General features: G+C 45.1%; 1 protein-coding gene across 2 annotated transcripts; it reads right to left on the bottom strand.

Moving 5' to 3' along the window:
- Positions 1-1,352: 1,352 nt before the first annotated feature.
- On the bottom strand, positions 1,353-20,340 carry acadvl (acyl-CoA dehydrogenase very long chain). Of its 2 annotated transcripts, XM_056300128.1 has the most exons (20): positions 19,908-20,340; positions 19,718-19,790; positions 18,518-18,589; positions 18,039-18,111; positions 17,843-17,907; positions 17,547-17,681; positions 16,815-16,959; positions 16,335-16,464; positions 15,981-16,106; positions 15,499-15,697; positions 11,559-11,663; positions 11,242-11,328; positions 10,588-10,650; positions 5,370-5,471; positions 4,884-4,981; positions 4,587-4,659; positions 4,227-4,299; positions 3,104-3,176; positions 2,837-2,912; positions 1,353-1,508 (listed from the first exon to the last, which is right to left on the bottom strand). In XM_056300128.1, the coding sequence occupies exons 1-20, from the start codon at positions 19,979-19,981 to the stop codon at positions 1,371-1,373; spliced, it is 1,980 nt and encodes a 659-aa protein (XP_056156103.1). In that variant the 5' UTR covers positions 19,982-20,340; the 3' UTR covers positions 1,353-1,370. The 2 variants fall into 2 exon arrangements, 1 of the variants encoding a protein (XP_056156103.1); XR_008812166.1 differs by lacking the exon at positions 3,104-3,176 and having other exon boundaries at positions 1,372-1,508.
- Between the last annotated feature and the right edge of the window lie 458 nt (positions 20,341-20,798).

Raw genomic sequence — 20,798 nt, 5'->3', positions numbered from 1 at the left:
AGAAGGGAGTTCACTGCGTAAAAACAAACAACACAATGTCAAACATACAGGGTGGGAGCGTGCTTCTTTCTGAAGTCAAATATTTATTGTGTTGTTTGTATCACCGCAGTTGATGTGGCTGCCATGCTCTCAGATAAAGAGACCAATCGCCTCTGAATTCACACACATCAGCATCACACGGGTAGCAGCGAGAACCAGACTCTGTTCTGACCAAGACCGACAGTACTTATGAAAGGCAGAACAAGGCTGTATTAATATCTGGGCAATGTGCACCACAATGCAGCTTAGCTGGACACGTAAAAGTCCCATCGAAGGGGAGGATGAGAGGGCACACACGTACAATAATTTAACCCACTATGTAATATGTACACACAATCATATAAACACAATGTCTGGGTGGCAAACTTTTAAACCTATTTTTAAAAAAAGCCCTCCATAAAACAAGTATGCAGACAGTTATAGTGAATTACCTACAATTACAGTTAATGGTGCTGGCTACTCTGGGCTGAAGGGAGTAAACACTCGCACTTGGGTAGTTTTTGTGACAGTCATTATGAAAGAATGAGTTAACCTGCACATTTTCATTTACATCTCCACGAGTTCCCCTTTTGTTTTGTTTTTTTCCACACAGGCCTGGAGAGGAACTTTATACAGCATCTGTGGATTTGGTTTCTAAGGCAACGGCTCAATTCCTGATATTTATGTTGTGACAAGCATCGAGCCATATTAGCTTAGCATGCAGAAAGGCATGAGATATGTACAGAAACACCACTGCATTTACTGTGTATCAACAACAAAAAAGATCAGCAAGTTATCATGTGGTTAAATACCTGTCCTTTGAAATACTAGCTTTGCTCATAAATTTAGCAGCCTAAAAACAGGCAACCCCACAGCCACCTTTAACTGGCCTTCTATGTCAAAGCAGTATGAACACTGATTTAATCATCTCAAATGGACTGATTCAAACACAGACGGACATCGCTGATCACTTGGCACAGTCTCGAAAATTTCGAGTTTGTTCAGATCGTCTGCAGGCGCGAAGATCAAGACACAGACGGCGTGTTTGACAGCCCCACCTGCGCTTCCTGACTTCCCAGCAGAGTCACCGTGCTTATTTCCCTGTTTGAATGACATTCAACTCGTCAGCCGTTTTCTTAAACAAACAACACGGGAGCGTGAGTATGTGATGGAGTGGCAGCGCTCCGTCACAAACCAAGTAAAGGAAGGGCGGGGGTGGCGGTGGGGAGGGTACAAAGTTGTTACAAAAAGGAGAATTAATTTACAGAAGGGCCCTGGAGTCTGGTCAGAGATCCGGGGGGGGGGGGGGGGGGGAGACAACCGGCCTGAAACATAAGCGTGGCTTGTTTCGTTCAGAAACCCAGGGGGTGAGGGGTGACCACGCCTCCATTCTCCACGACAGCTGCAGAGATGGCCCGCAAGTTCTTGAAGATCTGTTTGGACTGGCCGGAGCGCAGAGTCTTGATGTCCTGCATGATCCTGTCATGGGCCTGGAGGGGTGGGGGTGGAGACGGGTGAGCAGAGGGAAAGGACATGCTGATGACAAATCAATAGGGCAAAGTTTGGAGGATGTAATCCTTACTGAATGATATCTTTGCTGCAAGTTATACTCTGTACTTCTTACAGTAGTTTTAGTTTTGTTTTATTTGCAGTGAAAGTAATTGCACTGAGTCTGACTTGAAACGTTGGGGTGCAATTTCCTCACAGGGAGCATTCTAGTTTCATCTTATCTAGTAATCTTATCTATCATTCTGAATAGTCTCAACATGCAACAGCACTTTAGCACATCTGGAGGATGTTTATTCAACACTTGTGCAGATAAATATATTCTCGCTATCTCTCACAAAAAAAAAAGTGTCAGTTTGGAGGGAAAAAAAGCATCCAGGAAACAAGACAAGTGTGATATGGTACGTTTTTTTTTGTATCAGTTAAAACTAACACCGGTAGGGTTTGACTCTCCGTTCTGTTTTTTTTCTTGGGTTTAGAGGAAATCTTGCAGAGGAAAAAGTCAATCAAGTTGCATTTTATATAGCGCTTTTCTAGCTGCAACAGCTATTCAAAGTGCAACCCCCCCCCCCTCGGTGCAACCTCACGAACCTGCTGCACAGATGTATCCTAAATATAGACTGAAATAAAAATGTGGCTAAAATTCAGTCAATATTTGGAAATGTTTCATCAACTGCACCTTCAGTTACTAGCTTAGTGCTTATTACCAGCTTTCGTTTAGTCTTGAGTGGATGAGAGTTAAATCATCATACATCTCGCACAGAGGCATGCAAACAATTGGTCCATCTTGCCACTGGTAAGATGAGCACATCGGATGCCATCTTAAACACGACAAGTCTCAGTGGAAAATTCCCCTCACTTTTCGGTTGCCTGCTACTTCTGTGGCTTTACACGCCGCCACTGGGGTGGAAGTGTGTTTCACCTAAATAAGCTGGGGGCCGAATGCTTGCATGCACCACACGTTAGGTGCAAATTTAAGCAAGGAAACCCCAACTCACCCCGTTTCCCACACGTTTCTCTTGTAGAGCCAAGGAGAGGAGGTAAAGGAGAGGAGGTAATTTTGTCTTGAAATCCCCCAGTTTCGCAGTTGGACCCATTTTAAAAAACAAAAAAAAGCAACCACAATATATTGAAATGAGGCAGATCAATCCGTTGATTTCAAGGTGCTTGATGTGTTTCAAGAAAGCCCCTGAGAAAAGGCGCTGGTTTCAGGAAGTCAGAGAGACTCCGAGGTCGTGCCTTGGTTCAAAGGACGAGAGTACTGAGATGATTTTCTCAGTGGTGTGGCGCTCATTTGTGAAGCATGTCTTACCTCCACACACCAAGTCTCACACAGCATCTTCTCATGTTGAGCCGAGGGGTGGCCCTGACTCAGAGAACGGGAAGCCCTGCAAAGGGTTAAGAGAAGAAAAAAAAAACATCACAAGTTTGAGTGAGACAGAAAAGGTGAGAAAGGCTAAAGAGAGAAAGAAAGCGCGACGTGGGTGGGGGGCACAGACAAAGACTAAATGGGACAGAGGGGGTAATCATGTTTAAATAAGTGAAGGAGATCTTGTTTGAATGTGGGTTTAAAGTATACCTGGACAGGACGACCACCATGGCGTACAGATCAATTGCACAATCGGCAACTCTCTTCAGGACAAACTGTTCATCTGTAACGGGTACACAGACACACTGTTGTCTCACACCCTCATATCAAACCACGGCAGGTTACAAATGACTCATTGTGGTTAGCGATAAACCTAAACCGCTGGTTATGCTTAGTGGGCTTCCTAGTAGTAGTGCTTCGTAGGTCCTCCTGTGAGCAGTGGTTTCCGAATATGTGAAGTACTTATGGTAGTCTGCAGGGGGCGGGTGACCCATCTGTATGAAAAATTGCCCAAGTGATTTTAAACTCACCTTAAAGTAGTTTTTTTTGTGGCCTTTTCCCCCCTTTTTCTACCCAATTGTATCCGGCCAATTACCCCACTCTTCCGAGCTGCCCCGGTTGCTGCTCCACCCCCTCTGCCAATCCGGGAAGGGCTGCAGACTACCACATGCCTCTTCCGATACATGTGGAGTCGCCAGCCGCTTCTTTTCACCTGACAGTGAGGAGTTTCACCAGGGGGACGTAGAGCATGGGAGGATCACGCTATTCACCCCCGGTTCTCCCTCCCCCCTGAACAGGTGCCCCGACTGACCAGAGGAAGCACTAGTATGGTAACCAGGGCACATACCCACATCCGGCTTCCCACCCGCAGACACCATCAATTGTGTCTGTAGGGACGCCCGACCAAGCCGGAGGTAACATGGGGATTCGAACCGGCGATCCTCGTGTTGGTAGGCAACGGAACCTTAAAGTAGTTAGTCCATTGTAACTGCGATATCCGAAAGAGGAAACAAACTGTGATCTTCCTGACAAGATACCTACACATGGGAAACACTGCGAGAGCCAACCACCTTAACCCTTCCCTGCTAGGCCAGGCTCCTGCCTACGAGCCTGGCATGAAACCACAAAGATGCTTTGGACTTTGGGACACCAACAAAGCAAGCACAGACAGACGGCTGAAAAGATTCAACATCGGGCCTGAATTCCCCCACAGACCATCCTCTGACTGGGTGACTTTTTAATCACAGCTTCTCCAAATTCACATGATTTTCTCTCTCGCACACTCATAAAAACATACACAGACAATCACACACACACACACGCGCGCACTCACCAATGATCTTTTTGCCATGTTTGAGCAACAGCTCCTCGATGACGGCTCCAAACTGCTCAATGGCTTTGACCGCCTGCAAAGGAAAAGAACACAATCTTAAGCAACCACAACCTTTTCCAAAGAACCGAAGAATAGCCACACATCAGTAATGTCAGACTGGTTAAAATTAAACTCTCCTAAGACCAAAATATCACATGTTCAAGTCTCCAGTGGCCATTTGCTTTAAATCATGTAACTGTCACTGAGGAACACTCAGCAATTATATATTACCACTTGAATCCACTCAAAACCTTGAGCTGACGACATTTCTTACATATCACACACACACACACACAAATGAATCAAGTATGCAAAACATACCAGTTCACCGCTTTGTGCCAGCTCTGGGTGAACGGTACCCTGAAGGGTCAGACCTGTGCCCAAACCTGCCTTTCTAGAAAGATAAAAAAAGACAAGGAAATGTTATTGTACTATGGCTGAGGAAGAAAACACTACAGCAGGGCCTCTTCTTCAGCAGCTACCAGGAACAGCATTTTTACTAGCGAAACCCTTCTCGTACATATTGGGGATATGCTGACAGACAGCGAGAGTGTGAACTGACATACTGAAAGTGAGGAATTGAGACAAATTCAAAGAAAGAAGTGTGTGTGAAGCAACCTCTTGGCTCTTTTGGTGATCTCTCCAGCCAGCAACCCGGCATTGCCCAGGGGATTCTTCAGGGCCTTCTGCAAGCCTTTCAGCTGGTTCCCAGCATTCTGCAGCGCAGGATCGAGGGAGACAGAAATGAGCAACCCCACACGCACACACATACACACATGCACAAACTTACCATTTGATGGTGCGTGATAGTTCAATCGTACAGAAATTACACAGGGATTACTGAGAACACATGTCGGTAATTTTTCTAAGAAAAATCAGTTTAGCTGTGTCTGATATTACACATGAGAAGTGCCTGGCTTACTTTGAAACAGGAAAGAAGAGAAAACTTCCTATCCACAGTTTGGCAAATTTACATTCTGCAAGATATCGCTGAATTTCACAAAACCGAGGCCGGCTGTGTGCGTTGCTGAGGTCAACACATATCGGATCGGATGACACTGAGAAACCGCCAGGCAGAGAAATTCAAGTCTGATGTTTGGCTACCTGGAAGCCGTTGAGAGCCACAAAGAGCCTGAGGATGTCATTGGTGCCCTCGAAGATCCGGAAAATTCTCAGATCCCGCATCACTCTCTCCACTCCAGAGTCCTGCAGATGTGAAAAAATAAAGATATAACGAACCTCTATTTTTTTTTAAACCATCCAATGAGAGCGCTGGGCCTGTTCTTCCCATCCAACCACAACAATCCTGTGATAATCACTAGATAAATCAGCAAGGAGGCTCTTCACTGAGACATAACAAAAACGGATCCTTGTCCGCTCACTGGAGCTCTCTAGACTAAGAAAACGCAGTTGGTAAAATGATTTTGGAGTCCACGTTATCATCTGCAGTTGGGGTTTCACAGGTTTGAGAATGGCTTGATGAGACAGCCTGCTAGTGACCAGCAAACATTAGGATGACTGTGGGGGGGATGCGTCTCTCACTGTATCACACAAGACAAATCGCTTTTTATCTCATGTGGCATTGTGTAAAAGAGAAGTGGTGATGAGACAGCCTGGTGGAAAACCTGTCTGGCACATACACAACAGTGTCTGTTAAAAGGAAGCGAGGCTATATTTAGCAATGCACAGAAAAAGTTTGCAGCTCCAGAGACCAGAAGTGAAGAGTTCACAGAGTTAAGGGCAATTCATAGTTTGCCATTTCGGTGTGATGAACTCAACCAGTGGCCTCGCGAGGTGGACAGATCTGTAGTGTTATCCACTCATAAGCCCTATCTGGCCATTAAAATCATTAGAAAGCAAACCAAAAGAAGGAAAATGCCAGCTACCGCCGCGTGCCATGACTAAGTGCACAATTAATGTCCGAGTGCTTTGTCAACACTGGTGTAAAGGTGCGGGTTGATGCTCGTCAAAGACGCTTCCATTCATTTCAATATAAAATACCCGCTCTGGCTGGATCCCCTCTCCTGTCAACTACTTGACACACCGTGACCGCTCACAACCCTGTCCTGTTTCCCAGCACTGACACTCACACAAGACGTGTTTTCTCTGGGTAGAGCAGCGCTAAAAACAGCACTCAGTCATGTCTGACTCGTGTCAGTGGGCACTTCCTGTTTTTTTGCCCCCCCCCCTTTCCCCCCAGTTGTACCTGGCCAATCACCCTGCTCTGAGCCGTCCTGATCTCTGCGCCACCCTCTCTGCCGATCCGGGGAGGGCTGCAGACGATCATATGCTTCCTCCAATAGTGTTCGAACACATGACCAAAAGTCACCAAAGATGTATTGTCGGCCATGTTGGAGGATAAGAACGCTGCGGGCGAATTGCACTTTCGCAGCAAAAGTGTCGTCGTCGTAATCAGACATGCCTTCAATTCGTTTCATTTATAAATGTGGTAATAATAGCGATAAATGTAAACACTTGTCGTTTTGTCGTGTTCCAAACATCATTACACACCAAGGAGAACGAGCCGAGGAGCTGTCAACTGAGCGAGGTAGGCTACGGCAGGCTGCTATCAGTCGAGATGGCCTACCTGAAAAGGTTTTGAAAAATGACCATGTTTGCAGTGAGCACTTTTTGAGTGGAGCAGTGGCACAGCCATGGGACAGGTGGACTCCTGACCGGGTACTGAGCTTAAAACCTGGACATGACAGATTTGAAACCCAGAACGATAAAAGTTGCAGCTTCATTGATGCTCATTGCCTTAAATGGGTGCTCCATATCTTCCTTCAATTTTTTCGCAATTTTAAAAGGAATGCTGGGATAGGCTCCATCATCCCCGCCACCCTGACAGCAGGATAAGCGGTTTGGATAATGGATGGATGGATGGCATTTACCGCTGCATCACCAACGTGCCTGACACATGAAGGCAAAAGCCATGTGCGTTTCACTTGAGTGCATGACAATTTGCCATTAAAGCTGCAGTTGGTAACTTTGGAGAAAAGAACAAGAGAGAGATTTGTACTTTTTTTTGGTTTTTTGCTTGAATATTGTTGCAGTTGTTGGCAATGGAGGAATTGGAAATTTACTAGGAGTCGATTCCAACGCTGCCTGAGCTTCGTTGTCCGCCATTGTTATGGCTTTCTCATGAATGCTCAGGAAACTCAGACAGCAACATGACTGACAAGAAGTAGGGACAGCCCCTCAACCTATCAGGGCGGCGAGGCCAGACAGAGGCCCTGATTGGTCAAAGCTTACGGGAGCGGTAGCATTTTCAGATTCCTGAATACAGAGGCAGGGGATAACACCAAGATCCCGATTTATTCTCAGACCACTTGTATTACCGATAGCTGAAAGGGTACTATGGCCTTTTTACCAAATAAAACACAAAAAAAGTTACCAACTGTAGCTTTAAGTCGTATCCACACTTCTACATAAAACAAAACACTTGCTATGTGCAAGCAACATTCACCCAGTGTGGCCATACAACCAGTACAGTGGGCAGAAAGAACGACACCATCTTCAGTTGTTGTAATCCACAGCTGGACAAGTGGATCGTTCATCCGTTGAGAATGCCCAACTTTCGCAACCAGAACATATGTCTTGTTTATAATACAACCAAGAATGCCATTAATAAATCCAGAAACCATGTGATTGTAGGCTTGAAGGCTTCGAAATGCTTCGAACTAATTTCTTTGTGTAAAAAGCTTGTGTCCAAAACAAGATGTGAAAGAATGTCACAAGATTCAATTGGTGGTAGACATTCTGGACTGAACTTCTGAGCAGTGGATCCATTCCAATCTTTTTTATCTTCTCTTGGTAGCAACTTTTCACATCTCCTTCGCGTTTATCTGCATATGCCGATAGCATTAGTTTCGCGTTTACATCGTCACTCGCCGTTTTCAATTACACAAGTCCTCCAACATGGCCGCGGCCTCGTATTGAAAACAGTGACGTCACGTGGACATACACTATACATTTGGAGTCGCCAGCCGCTTTTCACCTGACAGTGAGGAGTTTCGCAATGGGAACGTAGCACGTGAGAGAATCACGCTACCCCCCCCCCCCCCCCGAACACGTGCTCCGACTGACCAGAGGAGGCGTTAGTGCGCCGACCAGGACACATACCCACATCCGGCTTCCCACCCGCAGACACGGCCTGTCTGTAGAGACGCCCAACCAAGCCAGAGGTAACACGGGGATTCGAACCGGCGATCCCTGTATTGGTAGGCAACAGAATAGACCACCGCGCTACCCGGACGCCCTGGCACTTCATGTTTGTGTTATTTGAGTCAATGCTTTGCTTCTGTGCCGACACATGTTAGACTTAACTTAAACTGAGGTGACCATCGCCGTTTCCTTCTTGCATCGCTCAGTTAAAGGAAACCATTGCAGTGTCAGAGAATGACGCTCTACCCCCTGGCTTACTTTCTGCTGTATCTGCAACTATTATTGCAGTGGAACATGGCAGATCTTTGCAGGGAGCGATCTTCATTATCGAGTGTATTTTCAGCATCGCCGTTTAATCAAACTTCACCCACATATTTTCAGGTAGGCTGTCTAACACAAAGCTTATAACCGTCGTATTGCGTCACTTTAAACCTACTACATGGGGCTTTAGGGTTTGTATATGTGCGTGTGTGTTTTGTACACAGGTGCTATGTGGCTTATCAACATACCACACCAGCAGACTAAAAGTGTGCCGTTTCTCGGAATACGACATGCTATCTTCTCAATAAATAGAGCAGCAGAATAGACTCGACTTCTTATTTTCACTTGTCCGATATTCGACATACAAGTTCTAGAAAAGTAGAGTACAGCATATCAAGAAAAAAGAACATGTAAAGGTATTTGCTGAAATCAGCGATGATTCTCAGTTCAGAGAGGACGGATCAAGGCATTGTTGGTTTTGCATAGTTTCATAACAGGAGTTTGCCCAAGTGAGACAAATTTTCCAGCAGGTTATATATCCTGTCACATGACTTAAACTCAAAACAACGAATTTCTTTTCATACATCCGTTATCCGAACTGCTTATCCTGCTCTCAGGGTCGCAGGACGCTGAAGCCTATCCCAGCAGTCACTGGGCGGCAGGCGGGGAGACACCCTGGACAGGCCGCCAGGCCGTCACACAGGGCCGAGACATACACACACATTCATACCTACAGACTATTTAGTACGGCCGAGTCACCTGACCTACATGTCTTTGGACTGCGGGAGGAAACCACAGCCCCCAGAGGAAACCCACGCAGACATGGGGAGAACATGCAAACTCCACACAGAGGACGACCCAGGATGACCCCCAAGGTTGGAGTACCCCGGGGCTCGAACCCAGGACCTTCTTGCTGTGAGGCGACCGCGCTAACCCCTGCAGACAGACAAACAGACAGACAGACAGACAGACAGACAGACAGACAGATTTTCCCAAGCAAAAACAACTGGGGGGAAAATGAATGCACAGAGAAAGTAAATCACAGAACATGAATAATACTTGAATGACTAATAGTAAAAGATGATTAAAACTTTAAAGAGTGGTTCAAGTCACATACTCCCAAAGGGTTCAAAAAAATGTATGCAAACAGAATTAAACACCAATTGCCCCCCACTGACTGAGCAAATGGCTGTAGTGAAACCCCACCGTGCAATAAACTCATCTAAGTTGTTCATTGCATGTTTTTTTCATAAAAGCAAATTCATTTTCTGCTTTTGTGATCCCATCATGATGTCAGCCATGCTAAATTTCTCTTCTAGGGACGCCTGCTCGGTCAATGTCAGTCTGGGAAACATGCAAATCAATGAAAACTGAAGTCAAGAGAATGGTGGCATTGCCAAATTGTTAGCTGCACCTTGATACTTTGGATCCCCCTCCCTTTTTTCTCCCCAATTGTATCCGGCAAATTACCCCACTCTTCCGAGCCGTCCTGGTCGCTGCTCCACCCCCACTGCCGATCCAGGGAGGGCTGCAGACTACCACATGCCTCCTCCGATACATGTGGAGTCGCCAGCCACTTCTTTTCACCTGACAGTGAGGAGTTTCCCCAGGGGGACATAGCGCATGGGAGGATCACGCTATTCCTCCCAGTCTCTCCCCCCCCCCCAATTGGGCATCCCAAACAACCAGAGGAGGCGCTAGTGCAGCGACCAGGACACATACCCACATCCGGCTTCCCACCCGCAGACACGGCCAATTGTCTGTAGGGACGCCCGACCAAGTCGCAGGTAACATGTGGATTTGAACCAGCGATCCCCATGTTGGTAGGCAACGGAATAGACTGCCATGCCATCCAGACGCCCCTATACTTTAAATGTACGCGGGGTTAAGCACTCACCTTCATGAAGCCCATTCCACCCATGACCTGAATACACTCGTCGGTCACAGTCCATGCTGCCTCCTGTCACACACATACACACACACACACAAAGTTAGTACTCTGCATCCACCCAAATGTGATCCATGTTCAAGTTGATTCTCTCACATGATGGTCGGTGTGCTTTCTACACAAAACACGTTATTTTACATAATAAATAACCATGAAAAAGCGCCAATCTCTTGTCTATTGGCCCATAAACAGAGGATTCAAATCCTCCAAAAGAATGGAGCATTATATAGTTGGTGACTGTGATTATGTGTGTATAACAACGAAATAGGTGTGAGAGACAACAGTTTCATGGCAACACTAAACAACCACTACTTAAAGAAGCACAATTCAGGAAGGGTATTTTGGCTTTTTAATGCATCCTTAAACAACAAGTGTATTCCCTGAAGTATTTTAACTCTACTGGTTTAACAGTCTATTCATGTCCCTTTCACCTTGTGTTGTGTTCTTGTTATTTTATAGGCATGTTTTTATTTAGTTGACTGGTAGAACAATCACTGTGTTTTTTTAAAGGATGTACAAATCAATAATATTGCTACAGTTGAAACATCCCCAACCAATGAAACTGCTTTGCTGAAACCACATTTAGTCGGAATAGGTACTCACGGAGGCGAAGATCTTACTGATGGCGGCTTCAATCTGAAACTCGGATGCTCCGCTGTCCATGTTGCCGCTGATCATGTAGGCCATCGACTGCACACAGACACACAAAGGCCAACATCCACCTTTTTATTCAGACTCAAGGGAATAAGACCAACCAACCTTAAGACACAACCACAAGGAAGAGGAATGCAACCACACAACAGACCTTAGCATTTGACCTTACGTAAGTTTAGTACCACTTTAACTGTATCTATGAACATAGCGGGAAGTTGCAAAGAGGATTTTTACAGAGGAGAATGTTGAATACGCAGCTATCTGACCTCAGTGACATAGTGCAACATGGCCATGCGGGCCATCTTCTCCTGAATGGCTCCATAATTGTGGATCTTGTTTCCAAACTGGGTCCTGTTGGCTGCGTGGTCCACCTGCATGAATGACAAGAGATATGGCAAGGTCAGAAACATTAAAGTCGATCAACAACACTTCAGTTTTCTTCTGCAACATTTTGCCTCCTTTGGGTAACTTACAAAATACTACTACTACTACTTTCGGCTGCTACTGTTAAGGGTCGCCACAGCAGATCATCCATTTCCATCTCTTCTTGTCCTCTGCATCTTCCTGTCACACCAGCCACCTGCATGTCTTCCCTCACCACATTCATAAAGCTCTTCTTTGGCATTCCTCTTTTCCTCTTCCCTGGCAGCTCCATTTTCAGCATCCTTCTCCCAAAATACCCAGCATCTCTCCTCCACACATGTCCAAGCCATCTCAATCTTGCCTCTCTTGCTTTGTCTTCAACCCGTCCAACCTGAGTGGTCCCTCTAATATACTCATTCCTAATCCTGTCCTTCTTCGTCACTCCCAGTGAAAATCTTAGCATCTTCAACTCTGCCACCTCCAGCTCCTCCTCCTGTCTTTTCATCAGTGCCACTGTCTCCCAACCATATAACAGCTGGTCTCAGAACCATCTTGTAAACGTCCCCTTTAACTCTTGCTGGTACCCTTCTGTCGCAAATCACTCCTGACACGGTTCTCCACCAACTTCAACCATTTGATCCTTGGCTCTGCCTTCAGTCTCTTCCTCTTCTTGATCCAAAGTCACCTGACAGAACACCATCCGATACTACCTGGCTACATTCTCCCCAGTCACCATCTTGCAGTCACTCCTGACACTCTTCTCCACCCACTCCGCCCTGCCTGCACTCTCTTCTTTACCTCTCTTCCGCACTCCCCGTTACTTTGAACAGCTGACCCCCAAGTATTTAAACTCATCCACCTTTGTCACCTCTACTCCTTGCATCAACGGAAACTATGCTACTGTCGGGCAAGGGAGAGGAGGAAGGCATGTCCAGAGGTAGACAGAGAGGAGGAAGGGTAGGAATGTGGCAGTGAGTCCGAACCTTGAATGTTGGCACTAGGCCAGGTAAAGGGAGAGCGCTGGCTGATATGATGGAGAGAAGGAAGGTAGACATACTGTGTGTACAAGAGACCAGGTGGACAGGGAGTAAGTCCAGGAGCACCGGAACCCACTCTCTCACACACCTCTTTGGGTTACTAACAAACCATCCACCCATTATCCAAACCGCTTATCCTGCTCAGGGCCACAGGGATGCTGGAGCCTATACCATCAACAAACTAACAAACTGCATTCTGAAGACCAGTACAACGAGAAACACCATGGCGCAAATGAAATGTAAACATGACACACAGCGAAGGCTTCTAAAGGAGGAAGGAAAACAAAAAACCTCAGAAAACAAACAAAAAAATACGACACTTAACTGATCTTTCCTGTGCAGCATTGCAACAAAACATCAAGCCACCAAGTTCAAGATCCTTGTCGACTCTGAAAGGAACGGCATGTGGAGCTCAAGCTGTATATGAGTGTCACTTTTAACTATGACCTTTTAATGTAATGCTCTTGTAATAGCCGTCTTTGACATTGCTGTCACGTGTTTCTGTCATTTTCTCCTCATTTTACTGTAGAATTTCTTTATTTGGATTTGTTTACTCGTGGGTGAAAGTGCTTTGGTGTCGTACGTTCGAAAGTGCCACACGAATTAAGATTTATCCTACAAAGATCACAACTGTGACACGTTGCAGCTGCTGCTGCATCAGCTGAGAGAGGAAGTTTTGACAGTCTGCTGGAACACGACGCCGAATTGAGCCGAATTACAACAGTGAGCAGAGACAGTGATGCGGTCGGAGCGGAGACCACGTTACCAATTTGGCTAGCAGCAAAAACACCACCTCAGTATCTCAGGCGTGCCAAGAAGAACACTCAGTTTGCAACGGTAGTTTTCTGATTATGTCGATATGTGGAACAGGAACCAACCCACATCAAACAAAGAGAAACTCTCCATCTTGCTTGGTCTTATTATTAAATTAGGTCTATCCCAGCCTACATTAACCGATGAAAAACCCCACTTGCTAAATTGTGATGTCAGCATTCACATGATTAAAACCAGAGTTTGAATGTAGTGTTCTTCAAGACAACACTCCTTTTTGATTTCTTTTAAGAAAAGGCTAACATACGGGACTCTAGTGGAGCATGCACATAGGGAAGTAGTGGCTCAAATGTTTAGCGAGAAGGGCACCCAAAGTTATCCTGAAAAAAAATGACAGCATCAACAAACATTCAAGTGTATAACGCTGAAAAACTTGCAAGACATTGCTCTGTGAAAATAGATGACAGTGTGATGCATGATGGGGAATTTCCCACAGACCCACAACAAAGGAAACAGAGAAAGACATAAAACTGAAAGAAAAAAAAGAGGTTGGGTTGTTAAGCGAGACAAATAAGGGAGGAAACACACATTAGAAGTCAAAGAGTCTAAGTTAGGCTCAGAGTTAAACCTATGCCCATTTTTCACAAGTTGTAAAACATTGATTTACACTACCGTTCAAAAGTTTGGGATCACCCAAACAATTTCGTGTTTTCCATGAAAAGTCACACTTATTCACCACCATATGTTGTGAAATGAATAGAAAATAGAGTCAAGACATTGACAAGGTTAGAAATAATGATTTGTATTTGAAATAAGATTTTTTTTACATCAAACTTTGCTTTCGTCAAAGAATCCTCCATTTGCAGCAATTACAGCATTGCAGACCTTTGGCATTCTAGCTGTTAATTTGTTGAGGTAATCTGGAGAAATTGCACCCCACGCTTCCAGAAGCAGCTCCCACAAGTTGGATTGGTTGGATGGGCACTTCTTTGAGCAGATTGAGTTTCTGGAGCATCACATTTGTGGGGTCAATTAAACGCTCAAAATGGCCAGAAAAAGAGAACTTTCATCTGAAACTCGACAGTCTATTCTTGTTCTTAGAAATGAAGGCTATTCCATGCGAGAAATTGCTAAGAAATTGAAGATTTCCTACACCGGTGTGTACTACTCCCTTCAGAGGACAGCACAAACAGGCTCTAACAGGTACTATTTAATGAAGATGCCAGTTGGGGACCTGTGAGGCGTCTGTTTCTCAAACTAGAGACTCTAATGTACTTATCTTCTTGCTCAGTTGTGCAACGCGGCCTCCCACTTCTTTTTCTACTCTGGTTAGAGCCTGTTTGTGCTGTCCTCTGAAGGGAGTAGTACACACCGGTGTAGGAAATCTTCAATTTCTTAGCAATTTCTCGCATGGAATAGCCTTCATTTCTAAGAACAAGAATAGACTGTCGAGTTTCAGATGAAAGTTCTCTTTTTCTGGCCATTTTGAGCGTTTAATTGACCCCACAAATGTGATGCTCCAGAAACTCAATCTGCTCAAAGAAGTGCCCATCCAACCAATCCAACTTGTGGGAGCTGCTTCTGGAAGCGTGGGGTGCAATTTCTCCAGATTACCTCAACAAATTAACAGCTAGAATGCCAAAGGTCTGCAATGCTGTAATTGCTGCAAATGGAGGATTCTTTGACGAAAGCAAAGTTTGATGTAAAAAAAATCTTATTTCAAATACAAATCATTATTTCTAACCTTGTCAATGTCTTGACTCTATTTTCTATTCATTTCACAACATATGGTGGTGAATAAGTGTGACTTTTCATGGAAAACACAAAATTGTTTGGGTGATCCCAAACTTTTGAACGGTAGTGTACAACAAGCCAAATATTCTTGTACCACTTGAGTATTAGTCCAGAAAAACAGGTTGGATGGGTGTCCTGAAATTAATAAGCTCTCCCTTCACCACATATTACCCCCCCCCCCCACACACATTCTTTAGTTTTCTGTCCTTATTAATCAGACTAGCAGTGAAAAGCTGCTCACCGCTTTGGTGAGAACTCCCTTCATAGTGCCAGACAGGGCAGCGGCCATGCCAAAACGTCCGTTGTTCAGGATGTTCATGGCCACCTTGAAGCCGCCGCCCACCTCGCCCAGCACGCAGTCGGCGGGCACGCGCACATTCTCAAAGTACACCTCGGCCGTGTTGGACGCCTTGATGCCCATCTTCTTCTCTGGAGGGCCGCTGGTTGAGAGGAGACGGAAGGATGGAGAAAAGAATAAATTGAAAGAGAGAGGTGGCACAAGTTCAGTGCGTGGGGGCAGGTGGATGGAGAATGGAATGAGAGAAGAAGAGAAATCAATAGAGGATTTTAAATGAGAGTGAGGTAAGACACTCTCAAGCCTTTCAGGGGATTCATCACTTTAACACGGAGCATGACATAACGGGAGTCATTTAGAAATTCTGGGCCTGTCTCAACACATTTTGTGATGGAACAGCGAGTAGTTTCACACTGCAGTCCACTCACTGCGTGACTCCACCGAAGCTCCTCTCCACGACGAAGGCAGTGATCTTGTCTTTCATCTCACCCGTCTTGGCATCCTTCATTGGGGTTTTGGCAAACACTGTGAAGATCTCAGCAAGGCCTCCATTGCTGCCAAAACAAGTGGTGGGAAGTTAGTTTTGGTGACAAATAAAAGGACCCTCGTGGAAATGGCTGTCGGGTTGCACTCCTGGGTGAGTGGGGCAGTACTGCCCCCTTGTGATTAAAGGAACACAAACATACCGGAAGACAGAGAGAAACAACCAATACAGACTACAGGACAAAACCAGGTGATAATACATGGTTAGAGAGAAAGAAAAAGACAGTATGTGAAGTCACCTGATCCAGATCTTGCCTCCATTGAGAGTGAAGTACTGTCCGCAGGGGGACTGCACAGCTATGGTCTTGATAGAGGCAGCATCCGAGCCACTGGCTGGCTCAGTGAGACAGAACGCCGCAATATTCTCCCCTGGACACAGAAACACACAGACACCCAATTTTCAAAGACACACGCATACACACACACAAAAAAAACAAAAAAACAAACAAAACAAACCAATGGTTTAAGCATTAAAGTTATTTCTTAATTCCTTTAAACTCTTACCAACTTAGACATTTTTAGATGTGTACATACTCTTTGGATGCTAAATACTCTTCAACAGATGTCCTTGCAAATTTAAAACGTTGTTTTATGTCTTTTCGAGTTTCAATCGTTTGAACACCTCAATAAGTCAAGTTGCTCGAACGTGCAATATCACTTAGCGAAACATAAACACAAAAAAGGGGGTTAATGGCAGCCAGTTAAAATGTGTGTTTTACCTGTGGCAAGCTTGGGCAGGTACTTCTCCTTCTGGGCAGGGTTCCCAAACAGCAAAATGCCCTTGAAGCCGATGGATTGGTGAGCACCGAGTGTGATGCCAACGCCCAAATCGTGCATGCCGACGATCTCAACCAGCCTGGCGTACTGCGATAAAGAATTGTGTTTGATAAATGTCACTGTTGGGTGCATGTACATATTAAGATCCCTGTTTGAAAAGCTGAGGTTGTCACTTGTAGGGTGCTGCTTTGAAATCTCACCCTGGAGGTTGAGAAATTAACAGTGGGGAAGCAAATCAAAAAGAGTTCTTTCCTCTCCAGAAACAGAGGAGTGCAGTAAAACTAGTTTTGTTTAAGTATCCCTTAAAAGCCCCTCCAGCTGCCCAGCTGCTCTCATGGTCCAAGTGGGTTGCTCCTAGGTGTGTGTGTGTGCCTGTGTGTGAATAGTTTGCATAATTGTTTGTTTTAGAGTAAATATCCTTCATCCTGTATCTATGCCTTACACCACAACAAGGATCAAGATTGTCAAAGACTGGAAAGAAACTTCCCAGCGTCTGCTGTAGAAAATCATGTGAATTTTGTTCTCTCTTATTTTGTACAGACCACATGTCCATCTGTGTCACTAAACAATGATCGGGGATCAGTTACAATCACCCAGCAGACCCAGAGGTTAGATTTTTAGTGTTAGGAGAGACATATTTCTGGGTCATCACTTAGAAGGAATCAGATGTGTACCTGTGTATTGGTGAGGCCGAGACCCCCGAGGTCAGCCGGCACCTGCAGGCCAAAGGCCCCCATCTCCTTCAACCCTTCCATGGTGTGATCCTCCACCTTCTCCAAGGCATCATTCTTTGCGGGGTCGTTTACCTCCTGCACAGGGACAGCAGAGAGAGGAAAAAAAGAGACAGGCAAGGGGCGTCAAAAAATAGTGTCAAGAAAGGAATGGGCGGTTTTACTACAGGCAAACATGGTGGACTTATTCACAAACTACAGCACTATATGCAGGCTCGAAGATTATCGTTAGCACTTACATCAAAGAATTTGCCTACTGGCCCCACGAGTTCTCTAAGGAACTGGTCCTGCTCCTCATTCAGCACTGTATTAGGAGACAGAGGTCATTACACTACAGCCTTCTATCATCATGTGGCATATTTACAATTACATGCTGTAAATAGTAATTATACTCTGTATTTATACCCAGAAAATAGTAAAACAAAGTTGGTTCACCTGAGGGGAAGGGGAAGACCTGGGTAGTAGTGATCTGCCCTTTGAACATGTTAACGGCAAATGATTTGGACTCCTGTAGGGGGAAACAAAAGTCAGCCTTAGCATTGGTTGTGCCATGTTGCCCAAGTTATGTCAACAGGGAGCATTATTAAAACCCATTGATGCATTATAACCTTGATATTCTATATTCATCAAGCTTGCTAAAACAATGTATTTTGCCCTGACCAATTATAATTGTGACTTATTTATGGTTCAGTTGCCAGTTTGAATGGGTGAGGCCACCAAATACAAAGGTTGGAAATTGACAAGATTTCATTAGGGTCTAGTACTATTTCCTTCTCAACAATCTGAATCAATAATATATTTTCATATTAATGTATTGCTTACTAATACACTTCCCTATTGTTATGATTTGATTATAAGGTTGGACTGAATAAATTGTGAATAAACATGGGAGTTGGAGAGTAAAATCAACATACTTGAGTGTTTGTCTTCTTCTCCACCTTGGAGGTGGATGCATCACTACCAACTGCTGCCTTCTCCAGCACCGCCTAAAGGACAGGTGCGATAGATAGAAAGAGAGGGACAGAAGCAGAGGGTAGGGGAGACATCAAACAATACTGTTTTGAAATAATGGATCCTAACAGACAGGAACAGAATGAAAATAAAGTATACCTGTAATAACAATACATCCAAAACAATGGCACAGCTACAAAACAAAGGTAAAATGATATTGGTACAGACAAGATTGACTGTTGTAGTACATTCAGTGGTCACATGTCAGTATTATGAGCTAAAATTCCCATGCCTGGCAGTTTGAACGATTTCCCCCAGTGTACTGTTCCAGCTTTGTGTGCTGCCAAAAAAGGGACATGATCTAGAGGCCTTAAATGGGTGAGAGGTGATGCCAAGGACACAGTGACCCAGTGGAGCCACACAACAGCAGTATAGTAGGCAACTCAATGAGTACGGCTATATTTCCACTGCACCTGAGTTTTCAAACACTTAGTAGTTGAATCTATTAACATTAGAAAGTTATTGACTGAGTTTATTCCATAGCACTGATTGCTGTAGATACAAAAGATGAAGATGAAAGATGGCAGCTATGACATTTTCCTGCTTCATATTGCTATTTAGATCTAAGGGAAAGAAACAAGGTTATTAGCTGTATCCTCTCTATCTCTCATGATATACAGATGTGACACATTTAGCATAATCAGCAATGCATCCATAAATACATTTTCCACTTAGTACTGGAAAATGGTTCATCGCTTGGATTGGTGTAAGCAAGCTTTTTTGGCGCGTTTTTGAGCGCATCGTTGCATCCCAGCGATCATTATGCGGTCCTCGTCATTACTTATCGCACGAGGGGCTATTCGCTGCATGCCTCGTTTGTCATTATATAGCTTAAGCAGGTTATAACACTGTTCAGTAAGCAGGAAAGCCATCTTCCATGAGGCATTTCTTCACAACAAGAGAACGGCACCTTATGAAAGAGGTTTGTCACGTGACCACTGAACTTTCCCCCAGTTTCCGCCCGGGTTGGAGGGGAGGGGAGGGGTGCTGTCATCGCGGGCAATTTTCCATAACAAGGACAATAAACAACAGACATAACAAAACCTGCTTGTGTTTGTATAAAGTGTAAATATGAAAGATAATTTGCAAGATTGCACGTCTACCTCTGCAGCCTGGCTTGCGTACGGACGAGCATTACTCTGGACAGCAACCACAGCCCCAGCTTGACGTCGAGCCCTGCATTGAAAACAAACGGCAGGTCCTGACGTGTAAACCAATGGGGGGGGGGGGTTCATCCCGCGCTGGTTAAAGGCAACTAACAGTGAGTCGGTCCAGACGGATCTCTTGACTTACCCGGCCAGCACCGGCGGAGTCCGGAGAATGGCGCCGCACAGTGCGGGGGACTGGCTCACTTTACGAAGCAGCATTTGTGTTTTTCCTTCCGAGTCTTCCACGCGAAAATCAACCGTGCGACCGGTTAGGTGCGACCCGCTTTGTGTCTTGAGGGCTTCGACTGCTTAAAATACAACTTGTGAGACGCAAAGTGGTGCGTACGAGCGAGGGCGGTCCGTTTGCGGCTGCCGGAGCCGGCGTCCTCTGCTCCAGAGAATGAACGGTAAAAATCGTCCCTCCGGGGAGAAAAATGAAAGGGTGTCCGATTAAAACCACGGTTTTACACGAACTGTAATGAAACAGTCACTGTCACACAAACCGTATTAAATCGTATGTCTTGTCCGACCCGTCCGACTAAATGACCCACTACGCCAAAAGTATCCAACTCTCAATTCTTTTTTTTCCTCTCGACGGTGCGTTTCCGCTGACGTCACCACTTTCTCGTGCATCCTGGGATATGTAGTTTACAATTACTTACCCGCCTACAAAAAACTACAACAACGACATCCAGAACTTTGGCAACCACAAATAAGATAAAACGAGATTGAATGAAATTTCGTTTCTCACATTTCTTACACCTTGTTTGTCTTGTCAGGTTATATCCGCGAGTTGGACAGTAGGTACGTTTATTTCCATATAATTCCCCAGGCAAGCTTGTTTTCCAACAACATCATGAAATGAACAGTGAGAGAGCCCTGTCAAAATGACGCCCTGTGGAAAATGAAATGGGCCAACAAGCAGCACAGGAACTGACAAAAAATGCAAAACGATAGCATAGTCTTCGCACCATTAACCTGCAGTGCTAATGCACAGCTTCCCTAAAGCACTTACAAGAGGCAAGAGGACACCCTG

The sequence above is a fragment of the Lampris incognitus genome, chromosome 20, assembly GCF_029633865.1.
Source record: "Lampris incognitus isolate fLamInc1 chromosome 20, fLamInc1.hap2, whole genome shotgun sequence".
In the NCBI taxonomy this organism is placed as follows: Eukaryota; Metazoa; Chordata; class Actinopteri; order Lampriformes; family Lampridae; genus Lampris; species Lampris incognitus.
Note: the sequence above shows the minus strand (reverse complement) of the source record. Positions and strands in the feature narration are given on the sequence as shown.